Consider the following 22,679-nt stretch of genomic DNA (forward strand, 5'->3'; position numbering starts at 1 on the left):
TTGAGTTAGGGGCTTCCGCCAGGGTTTATTAACACTTATCACTATCCCTGGTTCCCTCTTTACCCCTTCCACTATCCCCGTTCCTCCAGTGACCCCGCTTACGTTACGGGGTCTCCCTTATATACCCTCGGAGGGGTGATGTCACGTGCACTGCCCAGCGCGCGCGACCCCACGTCCCGTGAGGTCACCGCACCGGACAGCGCACACGACGCCACCACTCTCCACTACTCCTCTACATATATATAAAGTAGTCCTTTGGTTAAAATTTTGTCCCGATCCACAACAAACTATTGTTTACTAAAATAACTGTTATGTCGAATTCACTTATGAGTTGAAATATAAGTCAAAATCACTTAGTCTGCAAAAGAGCTCTTTCCATTTTCAAAACAGCAAATGTGATAATGTAAACAAAGCCAGTCGAGGTCTAAACGCTCACAAATGCACGTCGCTGATTGGCTGAGGCCATGGCTCTGCCTACTTAAAGAGCACTCAGATTGACCGAAATTGGCGCCTTGCATGTACAACGTAAACTTACCGTTTATCACAATGTTAACATTAGTCGAAACCATGGGGTCCCATGAGAGGCAAAACGCTAACCAAACAACCGTTTACCGATGTCACTGTTAACCGAGGGACTGCTGTATACAGGCATACCTCATATAGCGCTCAAGATGCGTTCTTGGTCAACAGAGTTGCTCTAAGTGGTATGCATTTCCTGCCAATAGAGGTCAGTTGTCACTGTCGCCATCACAATGACCCGTGTTTGTTTATGGGCTCTATGTCAACATTCTTTCCATTAACCCCAAAACAACTCAGCATCGTTGTGTTGGCTTTGGAATCTACGTTGTTGGGCCTTGCGGAAAAACATATACTGAGGTATGTGGATTATAAAGATTTTTTCCAGAGTAACACTCAATCATTACGATTTTAAATATATACTCGTACATGGCCTCTAATTGCAATATTAATAGAAGAGATCAATAATTCGCCGTGTAATACATATCATCTTCGAATCAAATTCAATATATACTGTATAAGAAGTGCATTATGCCTTGCAAAAATAAAATACAGGTGCATTGATTTAGCATGTAGTATATACAGCAAACCCTTGCCCATCGCCGGTGTTACGTTTTTGGTATAAAGCTGCAATCGGAAAATTCGCCTTCCCCAAACTCGAAGACAAATGGGGATAATGGGGTTTGGTTCACGGTTTCTAACGCGCGATAGAAGACAAAATGGCGGGCGATAGAAGAAAAAATGGCGGGCGGCTGAACCTCACTGCCTGCTCACTCGAGGCTGGAAAGACCGCGGGACCCCCAATGGGCCGCTTGAGAGAAGAGACGGGAGGTAGAGGCAAGATGGAGACAGGACGTAGATAATATGGAGACGAAACGGAGATATGATGGAGACAAGACAGAAAGATGGAGATATGACAGATAAGATGGAGACAAGGCAGAGAAAATATGGAGATAACACAGAGAAAAAATGAAGACGGAGATAAGATGGCTCCGGCATGTGTTCTTCCGCAGCAACAGCATCATCGCGAGCAGTATAGTTACGGCGCGTACAGAAATCTCGTGATCAACCGCGAATGGTCCAGCCACAGGGGCACGATCGGCGAACTCTGTAGCTCAATAAACTTGGGACAAAACTGCTAAACCGTGATAGCTAAACCCACTAGAGGGAAGAGTTTGCTGTACTCTAATGTAAAAATCAACTTTTTTTAACAGGAAAAAATTCAAGGAATCCACTTGTCAATGTTGCAGAGCAGTGCGACCCCGGTGTGTGAAACAAATGGTTGTGCAAGGGACTGGACTGTCGTGAGAATCGTTCGCGTTCCCTTGAAAGCCTCCGCACATCTGGGCTCGCAATGCCTCGCACGATTCACCTTGAGACGTCGCACGACAGCCAAGCAGACGTTTTAATTATCGGACAAATTAAGTATGATGGGACAAATTAACATGATGAGTACTCTTTGGTTCTTTCGGTAAAGTCACGTAGGTATAAAATAAAATAAATCACGTTTTGTCGTGTTGCGCCCGAAACGTCGTGATTTAATTTATTTTATTTTATACCTACGTAACTTTACCGAAAGAACCAAAGAGTATGTATGGATCCCTGCAGTCACGAAAACTTCAAATCATGATTTTACATGATGGGTTTTGTTTTGTGCAGTCATTGGTGACCGGGCTGAGACCATCAAACTCACTGCATTTGAAATCCCAATTTAATCACAACCATGTGTCTATCTAAGTCTATGGGTTTCTATAAAGTATACTGGTCTATATTTTAATGTATGGGTCACTATATTAGCCATTGGCTTTCTGTGTCAGTGGTTGGGTCTCTGTGTGAATGTGTGTCTCTGTGTCCATTAGTAGATCTTAATGTGAGCCTTTGGGTCTTTTTGGTAATATATCTCTACGTGAATCTATAGTTTCTATGTGAATCTATGGTGTCCATGTGAATATATGGGTCTCTTTGTGAATATGTGGGTATCTGTGTGACTGCACGTCGATTCGTTGCCAGCGTCTTGATCATTGGCTCTATGAGAGTTAGTTTCTAGCGATGATGAGTTGATTGGTTGCTGAATTTGTTAAGGTTGCTTGGGACTGGTTGGCTTGACTTCTGGCTTCTCTAAGTTGAGGTCTCATTTTCTCCTTTTTCGTCGTTTGCCTCATCTCCTTGCTCTGCCGGTGCAACTTGACCTGTTTAATAAAGAGAGGTAAGTGATGAGTGCGTGATGAGGCTAAGTGAACAGTATAGGATTGTGTAATACTTGCATAGATAACGAATGCAGGTACGTGCATAACAATAACAGCCGTTCACAACGTGGCAGTGACGTCACAACCGTGCTTGTGCCATGCTAGGTGCACTTTGAGGTTCCGTGATTTGTCAAAGGTTCGCTGGCAGGAGGTTCACGGAACAGACCCAGGTCTCGTGGGATGACTGAGATGGCTGACAGATGCGCCACCTGTGCCCCCTACTGTGACAACTTTCTGCGCTTTAGCCGCCTCCTCTGCCCTCGTTGTTGTTGGAGGGTGACTGCCTCCAGCTGCTCAGCAGCGTCCTTCACGAACCTCCTGCACAGAGGCCGATCTTGACACCGCTGGTACCAGTCATAGGCAAGGCCAATCAGCACACACGCACGTTCCCAGTGTGCCACTTAAATACCGCGCTAATTCTGTGGTGGGTTTCCCCAGTCGTTATACATTTTCTAAAACAAAGAAAGTTTTATGAAGACCAAACCAAGCCTATTACTGTTTGTGTAGTGCCATAGGTGGGCCACACTTACCAGCAGTGGTGGACAGGGCCCATCTGCAGGTACCTCGGACCCCCAGGGGAGGGGCCACTGTGCCAGCCCAAGAGGGGAGGGGCTGCGGGGGGCTCTAGGATCCTAGACAGCTAAGCCCTCGGCGCCAGGCTCTAGGATCCCAGACAACCCAGACAGCTGAGCCCCTTGGCGCCACCAACGGGGGGCTGTGTGTGCTCTGTGGGGTATCTGGGAGCCCACACAACGCCACCCCTCGATGGGCAAGAGGGATAAAAGGGCCGCTCCCTGGCCGATCGGGGCCAGTCGCAGCTCAAGACCCAAAACCAGCCAGCTTAGGACCCTGGACACCCTCGTCCCGCTTGTCCTTGTAAGGGCCGGGACGCTGTGCGGGCCAGTGGTGGGACTCTGGGACTCCCAGCTCTACGTCCTTGTAAGGGCGAGTTCCGAGGAAGCCAGAGTCTAGACCCGCACCTTGGCTGGGTCGGGTCAGGTAGCCTCCCCTAGGGTAATTGTAGCCGGAGGACCCCAGAGCGTAGCTAGAGTAGTGTATCTAGGCTGTGTCCCTAGGCTGTGTCCCTAGGCTGTAACACAGTATCAGGACTGTTGGAGTGTTGTATTATAATAAAGAAGTTACCTCTACAAGTGTCTTCGGAACCCATTACACTTGTAATGCTATTGCTTTAAAACATCATAACACAATAATTGATTACTCAACAAAACGTAAAAAAACCTATTATTGACTCGAGCTGCGAGCCCGAATTTAAGCAACTTGTTGAGCACTCCCTTCTCTTCCCAGACAGTCTGGAGCACCCTTCTCGCATTCACAACCTCCACGCAGTGCCGGATTATCCTCGTAGCAAAAGTAGCACATGCTAGATATCAGAGTCTTATTATCCTAGCAGCAAAAGTAGCTACATATGTAGCTACGGGCCCCGCACTTTCAAGGGCCCACGCTAAATGCTTTCAAGCTATCAATTCCGGTTCAGTGATTCTGCACTTGCTCTATTACTATAGTACTATACCACCTTCTACTTTTATGAACGACTGTTTGTTTAAGGTTATCGATTTGTCATTATCTGGCTGTATAGCCAATGAAAAAATACAATTACTTTACTGTGCAAGTAAAGCATGTATGTTTTAATATTTACGTGTTTTTTTTACAAAAAATTAAGGGCCCCTTTATAACATAATTTGCTATAGGCTCCGCACGTTAACCTCACGAGGCATTGCGGTTCAACTGCACGTCGCTACGTTGCCGGCGTCTTGATCATGGGCTCTCTGAGGGTTACTTTCTAGCAGTGGTGAGTTGATTAGTACAACTTGCTGTATGAGTAAAGGTGGCTTGGGACTGATTGGCTGGACTTCTGGGTTCTCTAAGTTGAGGTCTCACATTCTCCTTCTTCATCGTTTGGCTCATCTCCTTGCTCTGCCGGTGCATCTTGACCTGTTTAATAAAGAGAGGTAAGTGATGAGTGCGTGATGAGGCGAAGTGAGCAGTGTAGGATTGTGCAATACATGCATAGATAACGAATACAGGTACGTGTACAACAACAACAGCCGTTCACAACGTGGCAGTGACGTCACAACCGCGCTTGTGCCATGCTAGGTGTACTTTGAGGTTCCGTGATTTGTCAAAGGTTCGCTGGCAGGAGGTTCACGGAACAGACCCAGGTCTCGTGGGATGACTGAGATGGCTGGCAGATGCGCCACCTCTCCAAGTTGTCTACCCTATCCTGGCCACGCGATTCCTAGCATCCTGCACGTGCCCCTGGATGCATCGTAACGGGGGGGGGGGGGGTGGGGGGCTTCGTTCCAGCCTCAAGCACCCGTGCCATGACAAACATGCGTAACGAACACAACTTTCCCATGTGATGTGGCCAGCACCACGCCCGGCCGCCTTTGTCTAAACAGTGCTGGCGTTTACAAAACGCAGGGAGGTTATGGAATTGAACCCGGGTAGCTGGTTCTTAGCGCAGTTCACACACACGCAGAAAGAATGACCCTGACGAGAATGGCTCCTGCTTCATGCCTCTCCCGCTCTCACCTGATCTTGCTCCTCCATCTTCTCCATTTTGGTTTAATTTTTGCATTTCTTGAGGCCTGTTGAGAGAGAAGTGGACACGCGTTGTTCACACATCACCTTCCTCGCCCACATGCAGCCTGTGTCACTGGCACGGCTGGGAGTCTAACCCACGCATCACACCTGCCTGGCACCCGCATGGAACCACTGACAACAGCAATCACAGACCCGGATTTGACAGACATCCTTTGTTTAACCACGTGAGAGCCCATTGAGAGTATTGTCTCGTGTGATTTATGTGTTTTATTTAACTACGTGAGAGCCCATTCAGTTCACCATCTCCTATGACTGACGCAGTCTCACATCACCACCCCCACTCATATAGAGCCCCTGTCACTGACAGCAGCCACGGCTGGGAGTCTAACTCAGGGGTCCCAGCCGCCAGGAGCTTCCGCAGGCTCCACTGAGCACAGCTCTGAGTCACGGGCAGGCAGGAAGCTGGAGTCAAACTCAGGCCCTTGGAGAGGGCTGGCTCAGGGTCTCTGGCATGGCCATAGTGAGCCGTGTTCTATTACTGTGAGGTTCTGGTGCAAGTGCGGTCGATACTCACGTGGCTTCTGCTTCTCTTAGCCGACTTTGTCTCTTCTTCCAGCAGTAAAAACCAACTACAGCAGCAACAACCAGAATAGCAGCAATGACTCCAGGGACGATGCCAGCTACAGGTGATTGAGCTGGAGCTGAGGTTGGGTTTGTGATTGGCATGGGTGTTGCGTCTGTCGGTTCTATTAAACACAAACACAGACGACACAGAAACACGTGAACACCCAAGAGATGCACACAGTCAACGTCTTCTTCCTCTTCCTGCCATGTCCCCCTCCTCTCGTGCGGTCTCTGCCCTGCAGCTCCTCCTGCTCTGCTCGTTGCTGCCTTGGGCCGCCTCCGCGTCTACTCCCCAGTCCCTGGAATCCGCCGCGTTCGCCACTTATACTCCCCTTGCTCTCGGCCTGCCCCTCTGTCTCCACCCTGGTGCCTCCACGTTCATCACCCTTGCGGTTGCCCCCTCCTCTACTAAGGCAGCCTCAGCCGTGTGAGCCGACTCCCTCTCTCCGCTCGAGTGAGATGAGCACCGCCACTCCCGCCTCCTTCCCCAGCTCTCCAGTTCTGACCGATCCAGTCCTGTGATCGCTGAGATCCATCGCACCATCCTTGTTTCTGTGCTGCACAGCGTCTCTGCTCCTCCTGGTTGTCAGGAGGAGCAGACGCGTTGTGGATTTATCTAACGCGCGTTCTGGCTCTACGTGGTGCAAGACCTAATGAGGCCTGTTTTCTGAAACACCAGGGTGATGTTTCGGCTGGACGTTGCTAAGACTCTCATCTCTGTGTCGAAAAATAGTGCCGTGAGGGTGCTGCATCCATTGGAAGGTTTTAATTAATCAACTGTAAGAACCATTTAATTACCATTGCATCTTTTAGTTTGTGTGTGTTTTTGAGAGTCTTTCGTGTGAAAAGTAACACACTCGACATGCACAACGATGCAATGGTAATGTTTACAGTGCCGCAAGTATCTCGCCATCCATTCATTAAAGACTTTAGATGACCGCCTAGATGGCGAATTGGCGACAGAGTCAGGGGCAAGCCTCGGGCTGGGAATAATCATTGTTAGGGGAGAGTATTGGACGCGAGTTCTGCGGTGCGGGAATGAGACAGGGGTTCATGTTAAGGAGTGTACGCATGCAATAACAAGGGCAGAAATGTACTAGTATTAGTAACACAGAGGTAAGGGGTGATCATTTCGGATCCAGGAAGGCAACCCTAGTTTTCCCACAATGTCTATAATTATTTGTCGAACATGGTTCTGCCTAACACGTCATTTTCTAGGAACGTAACCCCCAGCGTCGGGCGAGGTCTACCTGTGAATGTGTAATAGTGACGGTGCTATAATAATCGAGCCGAGATGGAGGCCATTGTTCATAATTCTCTTGCGGCTGTGTTCACCGGCGAGGTATTATTCAACGCACGGTGTGCCCAGCATCGTGTTCATTAGGTGAATGGTAGAACAGCTTGCGATGAGTTTTGGGGCCAATTTCGGCAGCAGGCAATGATGCCAAACAGCGTCATGGACAGCCAGCAGGAGAGGTCAATCATCGCTATGCCGGTTTCCTGTTGACACTGTAAATCACCTTGCAGCTCCTACATCTGCACTTGAAGTGAATCCGAATCAGAAACGTATTTCCTGAGCAAAGTTCCTTTAGATAAGAAGCTCTTTTTTCCGACATCAAAGCATTCCACATCCCACAAGTGGACAACAATCTCATGGGACACAGACAGACACAGGAGCTTAAGCTGCCATTGGCTCATGTAGATAACTCAACAAAGAGTCGAGTTTCCTATACTACAGGATGTGATATCTGTGAGGAATAACAAAGACCCAGAGTGAATTTTAATGGTAAATCTGGGCTATAGAGATAATTAGCATTCTTGCTTAGCAAGAATTATAAAGCGGTGGGTGTTAAATAGATCCAGGGAGGACATAATGCAAACCTGGTTCATTGTGAACGTTCAGCTGCAGATACCCGATGTCTTTCATGCTTGGCTTGTCGTGTCGATAAATCGTGACCTCACAGCGATATCGCCCAGCGTCGTGGGTCTGGATGTCGCTGATGGTGATGGAGGCGTCACACGTGGACTCATCACCCACCCACGTCACCTGCAATGGCCTGAGGCTTCTCTTTCTGTGTATGATCTTATAAACCTGTGGTCGACAAAGGTGAGAACACGTACAGACAAACAATGCGATTCTATACATATGACACACGTGCTCATTGTAAAAAATAACTGTTTTACATCAATAACGTTCCCTATAACAGTAAAACAAAATAACCCAACATTTTGGGCAATGGCTCTTCTTCAAAGTAGAAAGAGAGATAGAGCAAAGAAACGGATACAATTATAGTTGTATATCTTGAGTTAAAGCTTTCGTGACTGCAGGAATTAATATTCTTTGGTCGTTACACAAGCGATCGAAACGTCATGTTTTGTTATTTTCTTTGAACCTTTCTACGTGACTTTACCGAAAGACCCAAAGAATATAGTTGGATATTTCAAGGTAAAACATGGTGTCTGTAAAATGTTGAAGTTTAATGCCCATGGCCCATCACCAGTGGAGAATGATAAACCTTCCACTACCACATATAGCATGAAAGGTCGTTAATAGTTACGTTTTAGTCATTTTTGCGTGCAGGGTTTAGTCAGAGGGGAGATTTATGGGTGTGCAACTGTAATTGTAACGCACCTTCTCATTTTGTCCATCTATGGTCCTGAACCACTCCACCAGCGTGCTTGTAACGTCACCGATGGTGCAGGTGTAAGAGCAGGGCAGGAGAACCGTGCTGTCTACTCTGGCCTTTACTTCAACTGGGGTGACAACGGCCAGGTCTGTGGACAAACCCATGATGTTCACATTAGCAATGGGATGGAAACTCGGAGGAGGTGCTGTGCTCACAACAGAGAAAGGGCAAACAGTTTTACACGTAGGCTTTCGCGACCAATATTCATAATCAACGATTTTGGGTTAGATAGCGTTATTTATAAATGTGTCGTAACCCTCCACCACCCGACATGGCCAATGAGCAAAAAAGTGTAACGTTGACATAAAGACAAATAGTTCACTACTTTAGCCCACCGGTGTGTTGAAGCGTTAAACCACATTTTCAATTTTTTAGTACGACGTTTCGCTGGTAATTGCATCCAGCATCATCGGGCAATTCGCCAGAATGATGAGGCTCTGCTCTTGCTCCCAGTCTTAAATAGAGCAGCAGCAGGGTGACGTCATCATTTAACTCATCAGGTGCAACGATTTGAGGCAGAGGGGGGGGGGTTATTGTCATTATATACTAGATTAGTAATCAGTCTATTGTTACGATGTGAGTTGTAGATTAGTAATCAGTTGTAATGTGTGTTATTGTAATTATATGCTACGTTAGTAATCAGTTAATTAGTATTTGTTTCCCCTATAAGGAATTGTATATGTATTATTTAATAATACGCTTCCAGCCCGCACTAAGCCTGTAGCTGTCTGAACAATTAAAGTTATTTCTGTTTCTCTCAATTTCAATGGATTCTCTAATTAATCTGCCAGTAGTAATTAGTTTTACACAACACTTCAACGTTATCAAAATCAATTGGGTGTCCCTGTTGGCAAGCATGTTCTGCCACTGCCGACAGTTGTGTTTGAGATAGTTTAATATTTATTTGGTGTTCTTTTAGTCTTACACTGATGTTATGCCCCGTCTGTCCAATATAGCATCTGCCACAAACAATTAATCCGATATACACCTTCTGTTGATAATTTTGGTAATTCGTCTTTAGTGCAAGTTACTAGTTTTTTTTAATTTTGTGTATTGTACCAAATCTTACTGTAATGTTTTGCTTTTGCAAAACACGGGCTAATTTGTCAGTTACTCCTGAAATATATGTTATTTTAATTGTTTTAACAATCTGATTGCTTTCAGCAGTGTTCCTTTGCGATCGTGATTTGGCATTTAGTGCTTTGTTAATTTGAGCATTATTGTAGCCATTCTGTTATAATGCTTTTTTAACATGTTTAATCTCTCTCACTAGACTTTCACCATCTGACACTGTTTTAGCCCGATGTATGAGCGTCTTGATAAGAGAGGATTTCTGAGCTGGGTGATGATGCGAATCTGCATTCAGATAGGCATTGGTGTATGGAGTTGATGTGGTCTAGAAATTGGTTCAATGCTGGGAGGCCATGTGGCCAATTGACGAAAGTATCATCCACGTATCTCTTCCACAGGGAAGAACGCAGAGTGGATGTCTGGATGGCGTCTGTTTCAAATTTCTCCATGCCTGGTTTGTTTAACTGCCAAGAGCTTGGAATTAGCCAAATTAAGTGCAATGTCAGATAACCAAATATAATGTTACGATGTTTGCCTAGTACTGTTTTTATTGACTGAATAATTTCACCTGGATAATCCGTTGAGAGAGAACATCTGTTTACAAGGGTGCCCAAGTGACCAGGCTAAGATGACAAACTCATGAGACTCTACATCCAGATTGTTTGCTAATTGAACACTGAAAGTGAAGAGTCACAGGCGGGAGATGACCATGGTTCTAGGTGCACGGATCTGTCACATGTACGTATTCGTGTTGAACTGTTTTCACACCGTACGTAGCCAACCGCGGAGGTGCGGGGGAAGGACAACAAACCAAACACGAAAAGCAAAACGTGGATTTGTCGGGTGGACATTGAGTGGTAGGTCTGGGCTACATGACAGATGATGGGAGTAGTGGGTGGTAGGACAGACCTATGAAGGACGTGATACAAACCTGTTCGTGGGAGGACAGTCAGCTGTAGATACCCAATGTGGAATTGCAGAGTTGGGGAATAAACCGAGACCTCACATCGATATTGCCCAGAGTCGTGGGTCTGGATGTTGCTGACGGTGATGGAGGCGTCGCACTTGGACAAATCACCCATCCAGGACGCTTTTAAAGGCCCGCGGCTGCTATTTCCATTGGGGAATAGATAAATCTGTGGTCAATAAAGGTGAAAGCAACACAGAGATCAAATGCGTTATATTATTGCATTATAAAATTCGTTCAGATAAAACCCGAGAATGATTGTCTCCAGGGCTGCGACTGAGCTGGATTAACTGTTGACAAAAGATATTCACGTGCAGACTGTTTTAAAATGACTAGCCCATGTCTCCACCCAGTCACGTGACCAGGGGCCCTCGATCTGGATAGAAAATACCAAACCTGTTCATCTGCGTTGGATATTGTAAATGCTCAAGGGTCATGTGACCAGGTTTACTAACAAGACTGAACAATTTCACGCTTGTGCTTGCTGCAATTGATCGGCAAATGGCGCACAGAACAGACAGAAGTAACTCACCCTCTCTTCTCGCCCGTCGATGAACCTTAACCACTCCACCAGCTTGGTGGTAACGCCGCTGATTGTACAGGTGTAGGAGCAGGGCAAAAGAAATGTACTGCCTGCCATGGCGTCCATTTTATCTGGGGTCACAACCACGAGTTCTAGAAAAACCACACACACCGCCCATATTAATGTATATTTTTTACGTAATATAAATGTATAAACGCTGAACATTTGTCAGTAAGAATGTGTTTTCAAAGTACAGAACAGGCAGACCTCGTCGAACGCAGGGGGTTACGTTCCTGGAATGCCATGTTGGGCACAACTTTGTTCGACAAAAAACAGACCTCATGGGAAGACTCGGGTTGCCTTCCTGCCTTCCAAATGATCACCCGCTCCCCCTTTGTTTAACTAATACTATAAGATGTCCGCCCTCGTCATTGTACTAACGGATGTTGAGTCGTTCTCTTTGTCCATTTCAACGCAACACAAAACCCCCGTCTCCATTCTTCCCGCACCACGGCACTCACACCCTACGCTCGCCACTAACACTGTCACTTGAACATGTAATGATTCACCATCTAGTCGTCCGTATGACTAACGTTCTCAATAACTAGATGCATGCGGTTATGTGTGAATATTTTACGTTGTGCTGCTGCTGTGTGTTTTCAGTGCATTACATTTTCACACAAAAACCATAGCCACACGTTCACACAGACATACACGGTAAATACATCGTTCTCACAGTCGATTCACATATTCCAACGGACGCAGCACTCTCATGGCACTACCTTTTTTCTTATGCAGATACGAAAATGTTAGCAGCGTCAAACTGCGTATCACTGAAATACCACCCCTGTGTTGTGGAAAACAAACCCCATCAGCCACAACCGTCTAGAGCCAAAGCACACGTTAGATGAAGCTGTGTTGGGCAAGGGTTTCCTTTGTATATTTCTTTGTTACCAAATGTTATCCCTGTGTCCCGCCACTAATATACACATTAATTGGGATTGCTCACAGAGAACAGTCCGCAGAGCGGATATCACAGAGCTAACTCTGAGATTCCTTCAAGGGATCTCTGCTGGTCCACACAGTTGGGAGCATGACTTTCCCAAATTGCTCTTCCACATGGAACACCGCTTATCGCGTGACAATCAACCAGATTCGTTATAATTCTCAGAGATTTAATTTCGTCAATTAAGTGCAGAATTGCAGAAGGGGGGGCTTAGTCCATCAACTCACTCGACTTGAGGACTCGGTTAACTCGCAGACAAATGTCTGGACTTGAACCCAATCTTCTGAGTGGCGCTAGCTCAGCACTCTGACCTGGGTCACCTCCTATGCGACGTTGTTTTAAGACTGCGCCAATGTCGGTGAGGAGCAGTAAAGGTTCTGATGTACATTGGTGGTGATGAGATCGTAGCTAGGGGTTGAACTCAGTTCACCATGGCACATGGTTTTAAAGTTTACATATTGAGTTCTATATCAGGTCTATACGATAGATGATAGAGTTATGAGTGGTAATAAAGAGATTTTAAGGAAATAACACAAACCTGATGGACTGGTGACATTCAGCTGTAGATACCCAATGTCGTGCTTGTTTTGTGGAAACACCGTGACCTCACAGCGATATCGACCAGAGTCGTGGGTCTGGATGTCACTGACGGTGATGGAGGCGTCGCACTTTGAAAAATCACCCATCCAGGACGCCTTTAAAGGCCCACGGCTGCTATTTCCATTGGGGAATAGATAAATCTGTGGTCAACAAAAGCAAGAGCATGCACAGATCAAAGATGTATGTATGTTGTATGTATGTTTACTTCTTTGGCACAGTACATAGGCAACCGTGCTAATTGGAGGTGTGAGAGAAGGACAACAAACTAAACACAAACAGCAGTTTTAAATAAACGAGTTTTCAATCTAGATGATGATTTAAAAGTGTGTAGTTCCAGTGGCTTCCTAATATCGGAAGCCAGAGCGTTCCAGATGGCCGCAGCAGCGCATGTGAGACCGCGCAATGCAGTGACCATCTTTGTTCGATGGCCAGCCAAAAGCCTCTGAGGATAACCGGAGTTCGCACCTCAAATGAATAAGAATTTCTTTATCATGTGTTGGACGCCTTTTACCGGAATCGAAATACAGGAGGTTGTAAGATGTAGAGTTAACACGGTTGGCTAGGTATCATGCGAAAGAAGTTCAACGTACATACATCCAAGAGACCTGGATACAAGCTTTACATTCGTGGTCATATGGACGTTATGACATCACAATGCCATGTGACGTCATAGCTTTTGTACATATCAAACAGTCTAGCAGCACATGCATGCTAATTGCAATGTCTACCAAAATGTATATCAATATAACCCATAGGAGAGAGTATTTTGAGACGGGGTTTTAGATCATCCACCCTTCACCACTGGCTACATATGCATAGAGTCCTAGAATGAACATGAGCAGATACAGATACAGCAGTAGCTGTAGCGCACTATCGGGCAGTCCACGACTTACGAATATAATTAGTTCCTGTGACAAATTCGTAAGTTGAATGTTCATAAGTCGATGACTGCAAGTACATGGTTCCAGTGATGTAATGTTTTTTTATTTAACTTTTTAGTAATAGGTTAAATCTATGGGACCTTTTTGCCAGTATCAAAGTGTAGGAGTGATTGTCAATCACCTTTCAACAGTCCTGCAGTTCTACTTACTGTCAATAGGGTGCAGAGGCGTTACCTCGCCAGGGCAAATGCCATGGGCCACAGAGAGGCCAACGGTGGATCCTGGTAAACGGATCCTAGGACACATTCCATGGCCTCCCGGGTGGGGGGGAACCGGGGGAATGATGTCACCTTCCAGAATGGCCCAGAAGGTTCCACAAGGAAGGCGTGGCCAGGGCGGAGCCGGCCACGAATGGGCATATAAGCCAGAGATCTGGCTCAGTTATCTACACGCCGAAGACAGAAGACCAGGCTGGAGAACAGGACCCTGGACCGCAAGCTCTACAGCCCTTCTAAGGGCTGGAGCTCAGAGAAGCCAGTAGTCAGGGGAGAATAGGTCCCTGGCAGAAAGGAGCCTGGACCCAAGCTCTGCAGCCCTCCTAAGGGCTGGGGCTCAGTGAGACCAGTGGTCAGGATCCACAGACTAGGAGGTCAGGGTCATCTAGCCTCCCCTAGGTCCCAGCCGGAGGACGATAGGGAACGGGTGACCAGAGTTAGGTCCCGTATAGTTCGGAGGCCATAGCGCCTAGGTATCGGGTGAAGGGACCGATATATTCTTCATGCTAGGGACCCTGTAGTGAAAGACATTAAACAACGTGTGCCTCATAAAGAAGTTTATTCATCAATATTTACAACACTACAAAAGTATGAAAAATAAGAAGATGTTTTACCCTTTCTGGCAATAAAACAGGAGGTGTTAAGATGTTCAAACACCAAATAGATACCTTATGCAAGGAATCAAGGCTGCATTATCCACACGTATATGTGGCAAAACATGCAAACAAGACATCTCACCTATAAAATTATTTTTTCATCTGTCCGTGTACGCCTATCTTTGTAACGTTTTTAACTGACTAACTATGTTGTTTATGTTCTAACAAAGTACACAAATACAAACACTTGCTATTAGTACTCTTTGGTTCTTTTGGTAAAGTCACGTACTTTACTGAAAGAACCAAAGAGTATGGATCCCTGCAGTCACGAAACTTCAAATCTAACTTGCTATTAGTTTTTGCCCTTGGTCCAATCGAAACTAAGAAAATCACACTTTTTAACAAAGTACGCTGATCGTATTGATAACTTTGAGTGCATTCCAAAGAATGCATCTGCGCATGCGCGGAACGCGACTCGCAGTTGCCCCTAGCAATACAAACACGCTTTGCTGAGCGATGATGGGAGGGAGGTTCTTAGCGTAAAAAATGCCAAAAAGAAAAAAATCAAGCCGCTCCAAGACAAACACAAAGTGAGAGGCGCTGTGGTGTGAAAAACAAACAATGGAGGATCAACGGCTGTCCCAACAGAAAACCAATAACGAAGGCACCTCAGCGGCACGAGCTGAGAAAACTACAGAGCAGCGTGCATCAAGACAAGCCAGAGACTGCACAGTTACTGCAGTAGCACAGGCTGAGGAAATCCTGAACAGCGTGATGTCCTCATCTACCCCGCCCACCCCAATGTGTGCAGTTACTTCTATAGAGTCAGTAGATACTACTGTAGAGTCAGTAGATACTACCGTAGAGTCAGTAAATGCTACTATAGAGTCAGTAGATACTATTATAGAATCAATAGATACAACTATAGGCACTAGATACTACTGTAGAGTCACTAGATACTACTGATGCTATGGTATGTAGGGTGTGTAGGCATATATGCCTACAAAATAAGTAAATAACAATTTGTGGGGGGAGGGGTAAAACTTTTTGATTCAGGACTTCTGAAAGGCTCTTATCGTTTCGTTGATGGACAAATGGCTTTTATGATAGTTTAGTATTTGTGTATTATATATTATGTTTTTAAAGAAAAGATAAGTTTTGAAATATATTTTCCCCTTGGCCAAAACCGGGTACTTCCTGCTAGTGCTCTGATAAATATTTGCAGTCTTTGAAACTGATTGGCCAACACGAGAGACAGCCATCTTCATGGCCTTGTCTTACCACCAGTTTTAGACCAGAGAACAATGCTAAAAGGTAAACAGTACAAAGACGATGCAAGTATCTGAGCTTGTCTAGTGCAATAGCGCCGGCTGGTGGACAGCAGCGGCAACTGTGGTGGACAGACAGTACACACGCTGGTGAGGGATGCACGGTGTGTTGGCAGAAAGGAGGAACTAAGGCAAGGACCTAGGGGGACCCCATCTGGAGGCCCCTGGAACCTGCTCGCGGTTTCGAGAAGAGAGGCGCGGTCAGGGCAGAGCCAGGCCGCGCTGGTAGCATAAAAGGAACCGAGAGCGGGAGCTCAGGGCTGCTGGTTCTGAGAGTGGACTCGTCTTGTCGTTGCTGTCGTCTCGTCACAGTCATAGATAATTTCTCCACTACAAAGGATAGTAGTTGGCTATCTCGGTCGGCGCCATCAGTGTTAAATGGCAAGTGTTGTGTAGAGACTAGGCTGAGCTACTGTGGAGAGTGTGTGGATGAGACCGTGGAAGTTGTTAATAAAGAAGGTGCCTCCTATAAACTCTGTCTCTGAATCTTTGACACTACACATGTGTAGCTCGGGTTTGAGCAGTTATATCAACGGGACCTTTTTTGCCGTTATCAAAGTGTAAAGAAGCTCTGATGAGACGCTCTTGAAGATAAAGGTATGATCTTAGTTTTCGTGTGCGCAGGAGGTTCACATCTCCCCTACGAGTACTGCCCCTGTGGAGCCACCAACTCGTCTTCGCCCCATGCAAGCACCCCGACTGTTCGCGATGCTCCCCTTTCATATCTCCTCTCTCCCTGCCGTTAATTAGACAGTGCTTTACTCTCCGCATGTTTAGCCATCCGGCCACCTGCTCTTAATTATCACAACCCATTCTATTTCTTGAATCCTTAACGTTTCTCTAAATAAATCCCCTACAAAAGTATGCAAAATAAGAATAGGTTTTACCCTTTCTGGCAATGAAATAGGTGTTCACTAATATTACACTGGGGCACCGCACTCCTTAGCTCAGTGCACGCAATCCTCGCCAAACATTTCTGGGAAATGCCGGGTTTGGCAAAACCGCATTCTAAAAAGTAACAGGCCTCGTGGGAAAACTCGGATTGCCTTCCTGGTTCCTAAATGATCACTCCCTCCCTCTTTTCTATAACTAATTCTGCACAATTTTTGCACTTGTTATTGTACTAATGGATGCTAAGTCGCTCTCCATATATTGTGTGCCATCATCATCATTGCGATATATGGGCAGATGGCCCGTAAGGTGTCCACTGCACATTTCGTCATTCATTTTCAATTCCCCTCTGTCTTGTCATGCCAATCTGCTTAAGTAGTGGCCACGTCTTTCTGGCACCAATCTCTTCTTATGTCATCATCAAGCCATTCTCTGTTAGGTCTTCCTCTCTTTCTGGTTCCTTCCATTTTTCTGAATGACATCACGTTGAATTTTCCTGTTGTTTTCCATCCTGCAGATGTGTCCAAATAGTGCCAGTTTCCTCATCATCAATGCCTGCATCATCAGGTTGTCTTCTTCTTCTTGCTGTGTGTGTACACTCTTTGTTTTTCAATATAGCCTCAACACAAAACCCCGGTCTCCATTACTAATCCCATACCACGGCACTCACGATGATGTTGGTCGCGAAAGCCTGCGTGTTAAACTGACTAACCTCCATGGGGAGGATACTTTTCTTCAAACCAGAAAATTGGAGATATTTCGAATTAAGCGGATGAAGCTGTTGTCTTCACTGGCGTTCCTCAAAGGATGCAGAGATTACGTTGATTGCCACATAAATAACCCAACCGGCAGTGAATACCCATTCTCATTTATATCCATTCATTAATCTCCCTGCCCCACATTGCGCAAGTGCTCACAAGTGATGTCATCACATCTACAATTCTGGTTGTCGCCTGATGAAGCTAGTTGTTATTACTGGTGAAACGTTGTACTCAGATTGTAAATGTTGTGGTTTTGCTCTCCAACACACTGGTGAGCTGTACTAGTAACGAATTGGCATGTTCTGTTTACGTGACAAACCTTACTTTTGTCTGTGTCGGGTGGTGGCGGTTTTAACAACGCATTTATATATTTACGCGAACTAACCCAAAACACCCTGTATTATGGATCACCTCCCGTGTTCCGACAAACAGACGCATTTGAAAAAGCCGTGTTGGGCAAGGTTTCCCGCATTTAGATGTCTTACTATGATAGAGAGATTTGAAACTCACCCTCTCTTCTTCACGTCCATCCCTCCTGAGCCACTCCGCCAGCGTGTGGTTAACGCCGCTGATTGTACAGGTGTAGTAGCAGGGCAGGAAAATCGTGCTGTTTGCTACAGCGTTCATTTTCTCTGGGGTGACGACCATAAATTCTAGGGAAACAAAAACAAACAACGCCCACATTAGTACATCTCGTATGGAAAATGAGAATAGGGTTTACCCTTTCTGGCAATAAACAGGAGGTGTGTTAAGATGTTCAAACGCCGAATAAAAACCTTTTTTCAAGAAATTAAGTGTCGCATTGACCACGCACAGTACTTGCGGTGAACATGCAAACAAACATGGCTCTGATAATTAATGTGGCATTGTCTTTGAAACTGATTGTTCTACACCATAGGACAGACTTCTTCATGGCCTAGTCTCACCAGTGTCAGACCAGCGAATGCTAAAAGGCGAACATTACAAAGACAATGAACGTATAACAGCGTTTGTAGCTCGGGGTGAGCAGCTATATCACGTTCTGATGGCAATTGGACATCGGTGTTGATGAGATTCATAGCCAGGAGTTGAACTCAGATGTTGTTATCGTTATCGTGTCAACATGTCATGAGATCAGTTTAACACGTAGGCTTTCGCGACCAATATTATTCATATTTAAGGTTTTTTTGGGTTAGATCGCGTTATTTATAAATAAAGGTGAAAGTTTAGTGAGAGAGATTAAACATGTTAAAGAAGCACTAAGACAGAATGGCTACAATAATGCTCAAATTAACAGAGCACTGAATGCCAAATCACGAACGCAGTGCAGCACTGCTGAAAGCGATCAGATTGTTAAAACAATGAAAAATACCATACATCTCAGGAGTAACTGACAAATTAGCCCGTGTTTTGCAAAAGCGAAACATCGTAAGATTTGGTACAGTACACAAAATTCAAAAACTAGTATCTTGCACTAAAGACGAATTACCTAAATTATCAATAGAAGGTGTATATTGGATTAATTGTTTATGTGGCAGATGCTATTTTGGTCAGACGGGACGTAACATCAGCGTAAGACTAAAAGAACACCAAAGAAGTATTAAATTATCTCAAACACAACTGTCGTCAGTGGCAGAACATACTTGCCCACAAGGACAATCAATTGATTTTGATTACGTTGAAGTGTTGTGCAAAACTAATTATTACTGGCCAAGACTAATTAGAGAATCCATTGAAATTGAGAGAAATACAAATAACTTTAATCGCTCTGACAGCTACAGGCTTAGTGCGGCCTGGAAGCGTAGTCCCCGAACAACCACAGTGTGCGGCGGCCACCAACAACCACAGCATGCAGCACCCCCCAACAACCACAGCCTGCAGCGTCCCCCAACAACCACAGCCTGCAGCGTCCCCCAACAACCACAGCATGCAGCACCCCCCAACAACCACATCCTGCAGCATCCCCCAACAACCACAGCCTGCAGCGTCCCCCAACAACCACAGCCTGCGGCGCCCCCCAACAACCACATCCTGCAGCATCCCCCAACAACCACAGCCTGCAGCGTCCCCCAACAACCACATCCTGCGGCGTCCCCCAACAACCACAGCCTGCAGCGTCCCCCAACAACCACAGCCTGTAGCGCCCCCCAATAACCACAGCTTGCAGCGTCCCCCAATAACCACAGCCTGCAGCGTCCCCCAACAACCACAGCATGCAGCACCCCCCAACAACCACATCCTGCAGCGTCCCCCAACAACCACATCCTGCAGCGTCCCCCAACAACCACAGCCTGCAGCGTCCCCCAACAACCACAGCATGCAGCACCCCCCAACAACCACAGCCTGCAGCGTCCCCCAACAACCACAGCCTGCAGCGTCCCCCAACAACCACAGCCTGCAGCGTCCCCCAACAACCACAGCATGCAGCACCCCCCAACAACCACAGCCTGCAGCGCCCCCCAACAACCACAGCGTGCAGCGTCCCCCAACAACCACAGCATGCAGCACCCCCCAACAACCACAGCCTGCAGCATCCCCCAACAACCACAGCCTGCAGCGTCCCCCAACAACCACAGCCTGCGGCGCCCCCCAACAACCACATCCTGCAGCATCCCCCAACAACCACAGCCTGCAGCGTCCCCCAACAACCACATCCTGCGGCGTCCCCCAACAACCACAGCCTGCAGCGTCCCCCAACAACCACAGCCTGTAGCGCCCCCCAATAACCACAGCTTGCAGCGTCCCCCAATAACCACAGCCTGCAGCGTCCCCCAACAACCACAGCATGCAGCACCCCCCAACAACCACATCCTGCAGCGTCCCCCAACAACCACATCCTGCAGCGTCCCCCAACAACCACAGCCTGCAGCGTCCCCCAACAACCACAGCCTGCAGCGTCCCCCAACAACCACAGCCTGCAGCACCCCCCAACAACCACAGCGTGCAGCACCCCCCAACAACCACAGCCTGCAGCGTCCCCCAACAACCACAGCCTGCAGCGTCCCCCAACAACCACAGCCTGCGGTGCCCCCCAACAACCACAGCATGCAGCACCCCCCAACAACCACAGCCTGCAGCGTCCCCCAAAAACCACAGCGTGCAGCACCCCCCAACAACCACAGCCTGCAGCGTCCCCCAACAACCACAGCGTGCAGCACCCCCCAACAACCACAGCCTGCAGCGTCCCCCAAAAACCAAATCCTGCAGCACCCCCCAACAACCACAGCCTGCAGCGTCCCCCAACAACCACAGCCTGTAGCGTCCCCCAACAACCAAATCCTGCAGCACCCCCCAACAACCACAGCATGCAGCGTCCCCCAACAACCACAGCCTGTAGCACCCCCCAACAACCACATCCTGTAGCGTCCCCCAACAACCACATCCTGCAGCGTCCCCCAACAACCACAGCCTGTAGCACCCCCCAACAACCACAGCATGCAGCGTCCCCCAACAACCACAGCCTGTAGCACCCCCCAACAACCACATCCTGTAGCGTCCCCCAACAACCACATCCTGCAGCGTCCCCCAACAACCACCGCCTGCAGCGGCCCCCAACAACCACAGCCTGCAGCGTCCCCCAACAACCACAGCCTGCAGCGTCCCCCAACAACCACAGCCTGCAGCGTCCCCCAACAACCACAGCCTGCAGCGTCCCCCAACAACCACAGCCTACAGCGTCCCCCAACAACCACATCCTGCAGCACTCCCCAACAACCACAGCCTGCAGCGTCCCCCAACAACCACAGCCTGCAGCGTCCCCCAACAACCACAGCCTGCAGCGCCCCCCAACAACCACAGCATGCAGCGTCCACCAACAACCACAGCCTGTAGCACCCCCAACAACCACAGCCTGTAGCACCCCCAACAACCACAGCCTGCAGCGTCCCCCAACAACCACAGCCTGCAGCACCCCCCAACAACCACAGCCTGCGGCGTCCCCCAACAACCACAGCCTGCAGCACCCCCCAACAACCACAGCCTGCGGCGCCTCCCAACAACCACAGCCTGCAGCGTCCCCCAACAACCACAGCCTGCAGCACCCCCCAACAACCACAGCCTGCAGCGTCCCCCAACAACCACAGCCTGCAGCACCCCCCAACAACCACAGCCTGCGGCGTCCCCCAACAACCACAGCCTGCAGCGTCCCCCAACAACCACAGCCTGCAGCGTCCCTTAACAACCACAGCCTGCAGCACCCCCCAACAACCACAACCTGCAGCACCCCCCAACAACCACAACCTGCAGCGTCCCCCAACAACCACAGCCTGCGGTGCCCCCCAACAACCACAGCCTGCAGCACCCCCCAACAACCACAGCCTGCAGCACCCCCCAACAACCACATCCTGCAGCGTCCCCCAACGACAGCCTGCAGCGTCCCCCAACAACCACATCCTGCAGCACCCCCCAACAACCACAGCCTGCAGCACCCCCCAACAACCACAGCCTGCAGCACCCCCCAACAACCACAGCCTGCAGCACCCCCCAACAACCACATCCTGCAGCGTCCCCCAACGACAGCCTGCAGCGTCCCCCAACAACCACATCCTGCAGCACCCCCCAACAACCACAGCCTGCAGCACCCCCCAACAACCACAGCCTGCAGCACCCCCCAACAACCACAGCCTGCAGCGTCCCCCAACAACCACAGCCTGCAGCACCCCCCAACAACCACATCCTGCAGCGTCCCCCAACGACAGCCTGCAGCGTCCCCCAACAACCACAGCCTGCAGCGTCCCTTAACAACCACAGCCTGCAGCACTCCCCAACAACCACAGTCTGCAGCGTCCCCCAACAACCACAGCCTGCAGCACCCCCCAACAACCACATCCTGCAGCGTCCCCCAACGACAGCCTGCAGCGTCCCCCAACAACCACAGCCTGCAGCGTCCCTTAACAACCACAGCCTGCAGCACTCCCCAACAACCACAGTCTGCAGCGTCCCCCAACAACCACAGCCTGCAGCACTCCCCAACAACCACAGTCTGCGGCGCCCCCCAACAACCACAGCCTGCAGCACTCCCCAACAACCACAGCCTGCGGCGACCCCCAACAGACTGGTCGAGTAAATCCTTACGAACAACTCGCACAGCGTGCGGTGGGCCTTCATCCAGCAGTGGATTTAAGCACCAAAAAAACTCGAGTACTAATGTAATGGGCCGAGCAC

The 22,679-nt window shown here is 48.1% G+C and overlaps 1 protein-coding gene across 2 annotated transcripts in view; it reads right to left on the reverse strand.

The window, feature by feature from the left end:
* Positions 1-22,679, reverse strand: part of LOC133339381 (uncharacterized) — a 39,503-nt gene continuing 16,824 nt past the window's right edge. The window contains exons 4-13 of one of the 2 annotated variants that reach the window (XR_009754722.1): positions 18,048-18,190; positions 12,744-12,945; positions 11,209-11,351; positions 10,641-10,845; positions 8,584-8,726; positions 7,833-8,043; positions 5,902-6,073; positions 5,316-5,371; positions 3,293-4,715; positions 1-2,705 (exon numbers count right to left, since the gene is read on the reverse strand). Coding sequence is in view for 1 of the 2 variants with exons in the window: in XM_061547522.1 (XP_061403506.1) it covers positions 2,635-2,705; positions 4,662-4,715; positions 5,316-5,371; positions 5,902-6,073; positions 7,833-8,043; positions 8,584-8,726; positions 10,641-10,845; positions 11,209-11,351; positions 12,744-12,945; positions 18,048-18,190 (1,400 nt within the window). In the remaining variant the exon portion in view is untranslated. The remainder of the gene's footprint in view (positions 2,706-3,292; positions 4,716-5,315; positions 5,372-5,901; positions 6,074-7,832; positions 8,044-8,583; positions 8,727-10,640; positions 10,846-11,208; positions 11,352-12,743; positions 12,946-18,047; positions 18,191-22,679) is intronic. The other variant, XM_061547522.1, reaches the window with a different exon arrangement.

Source organism: Lethenteron reissneri, unplaced genomic scaffold (assembly GCF_015708825.2).
Source record: "Lethenteron reissneri isolate LAM-NWPU_2019-01 unplaced genomic scaffold, ASM1570882v1 scaffold_185, whole genome shotgun sequence".
NCBI classification, from domain to species: Eukaryota; Metazoa; Chordata; class Hyperoartia; order Petromyzontiformes; family Petromyzontidae; genus Lethenteron; species Lethenteron reissneri.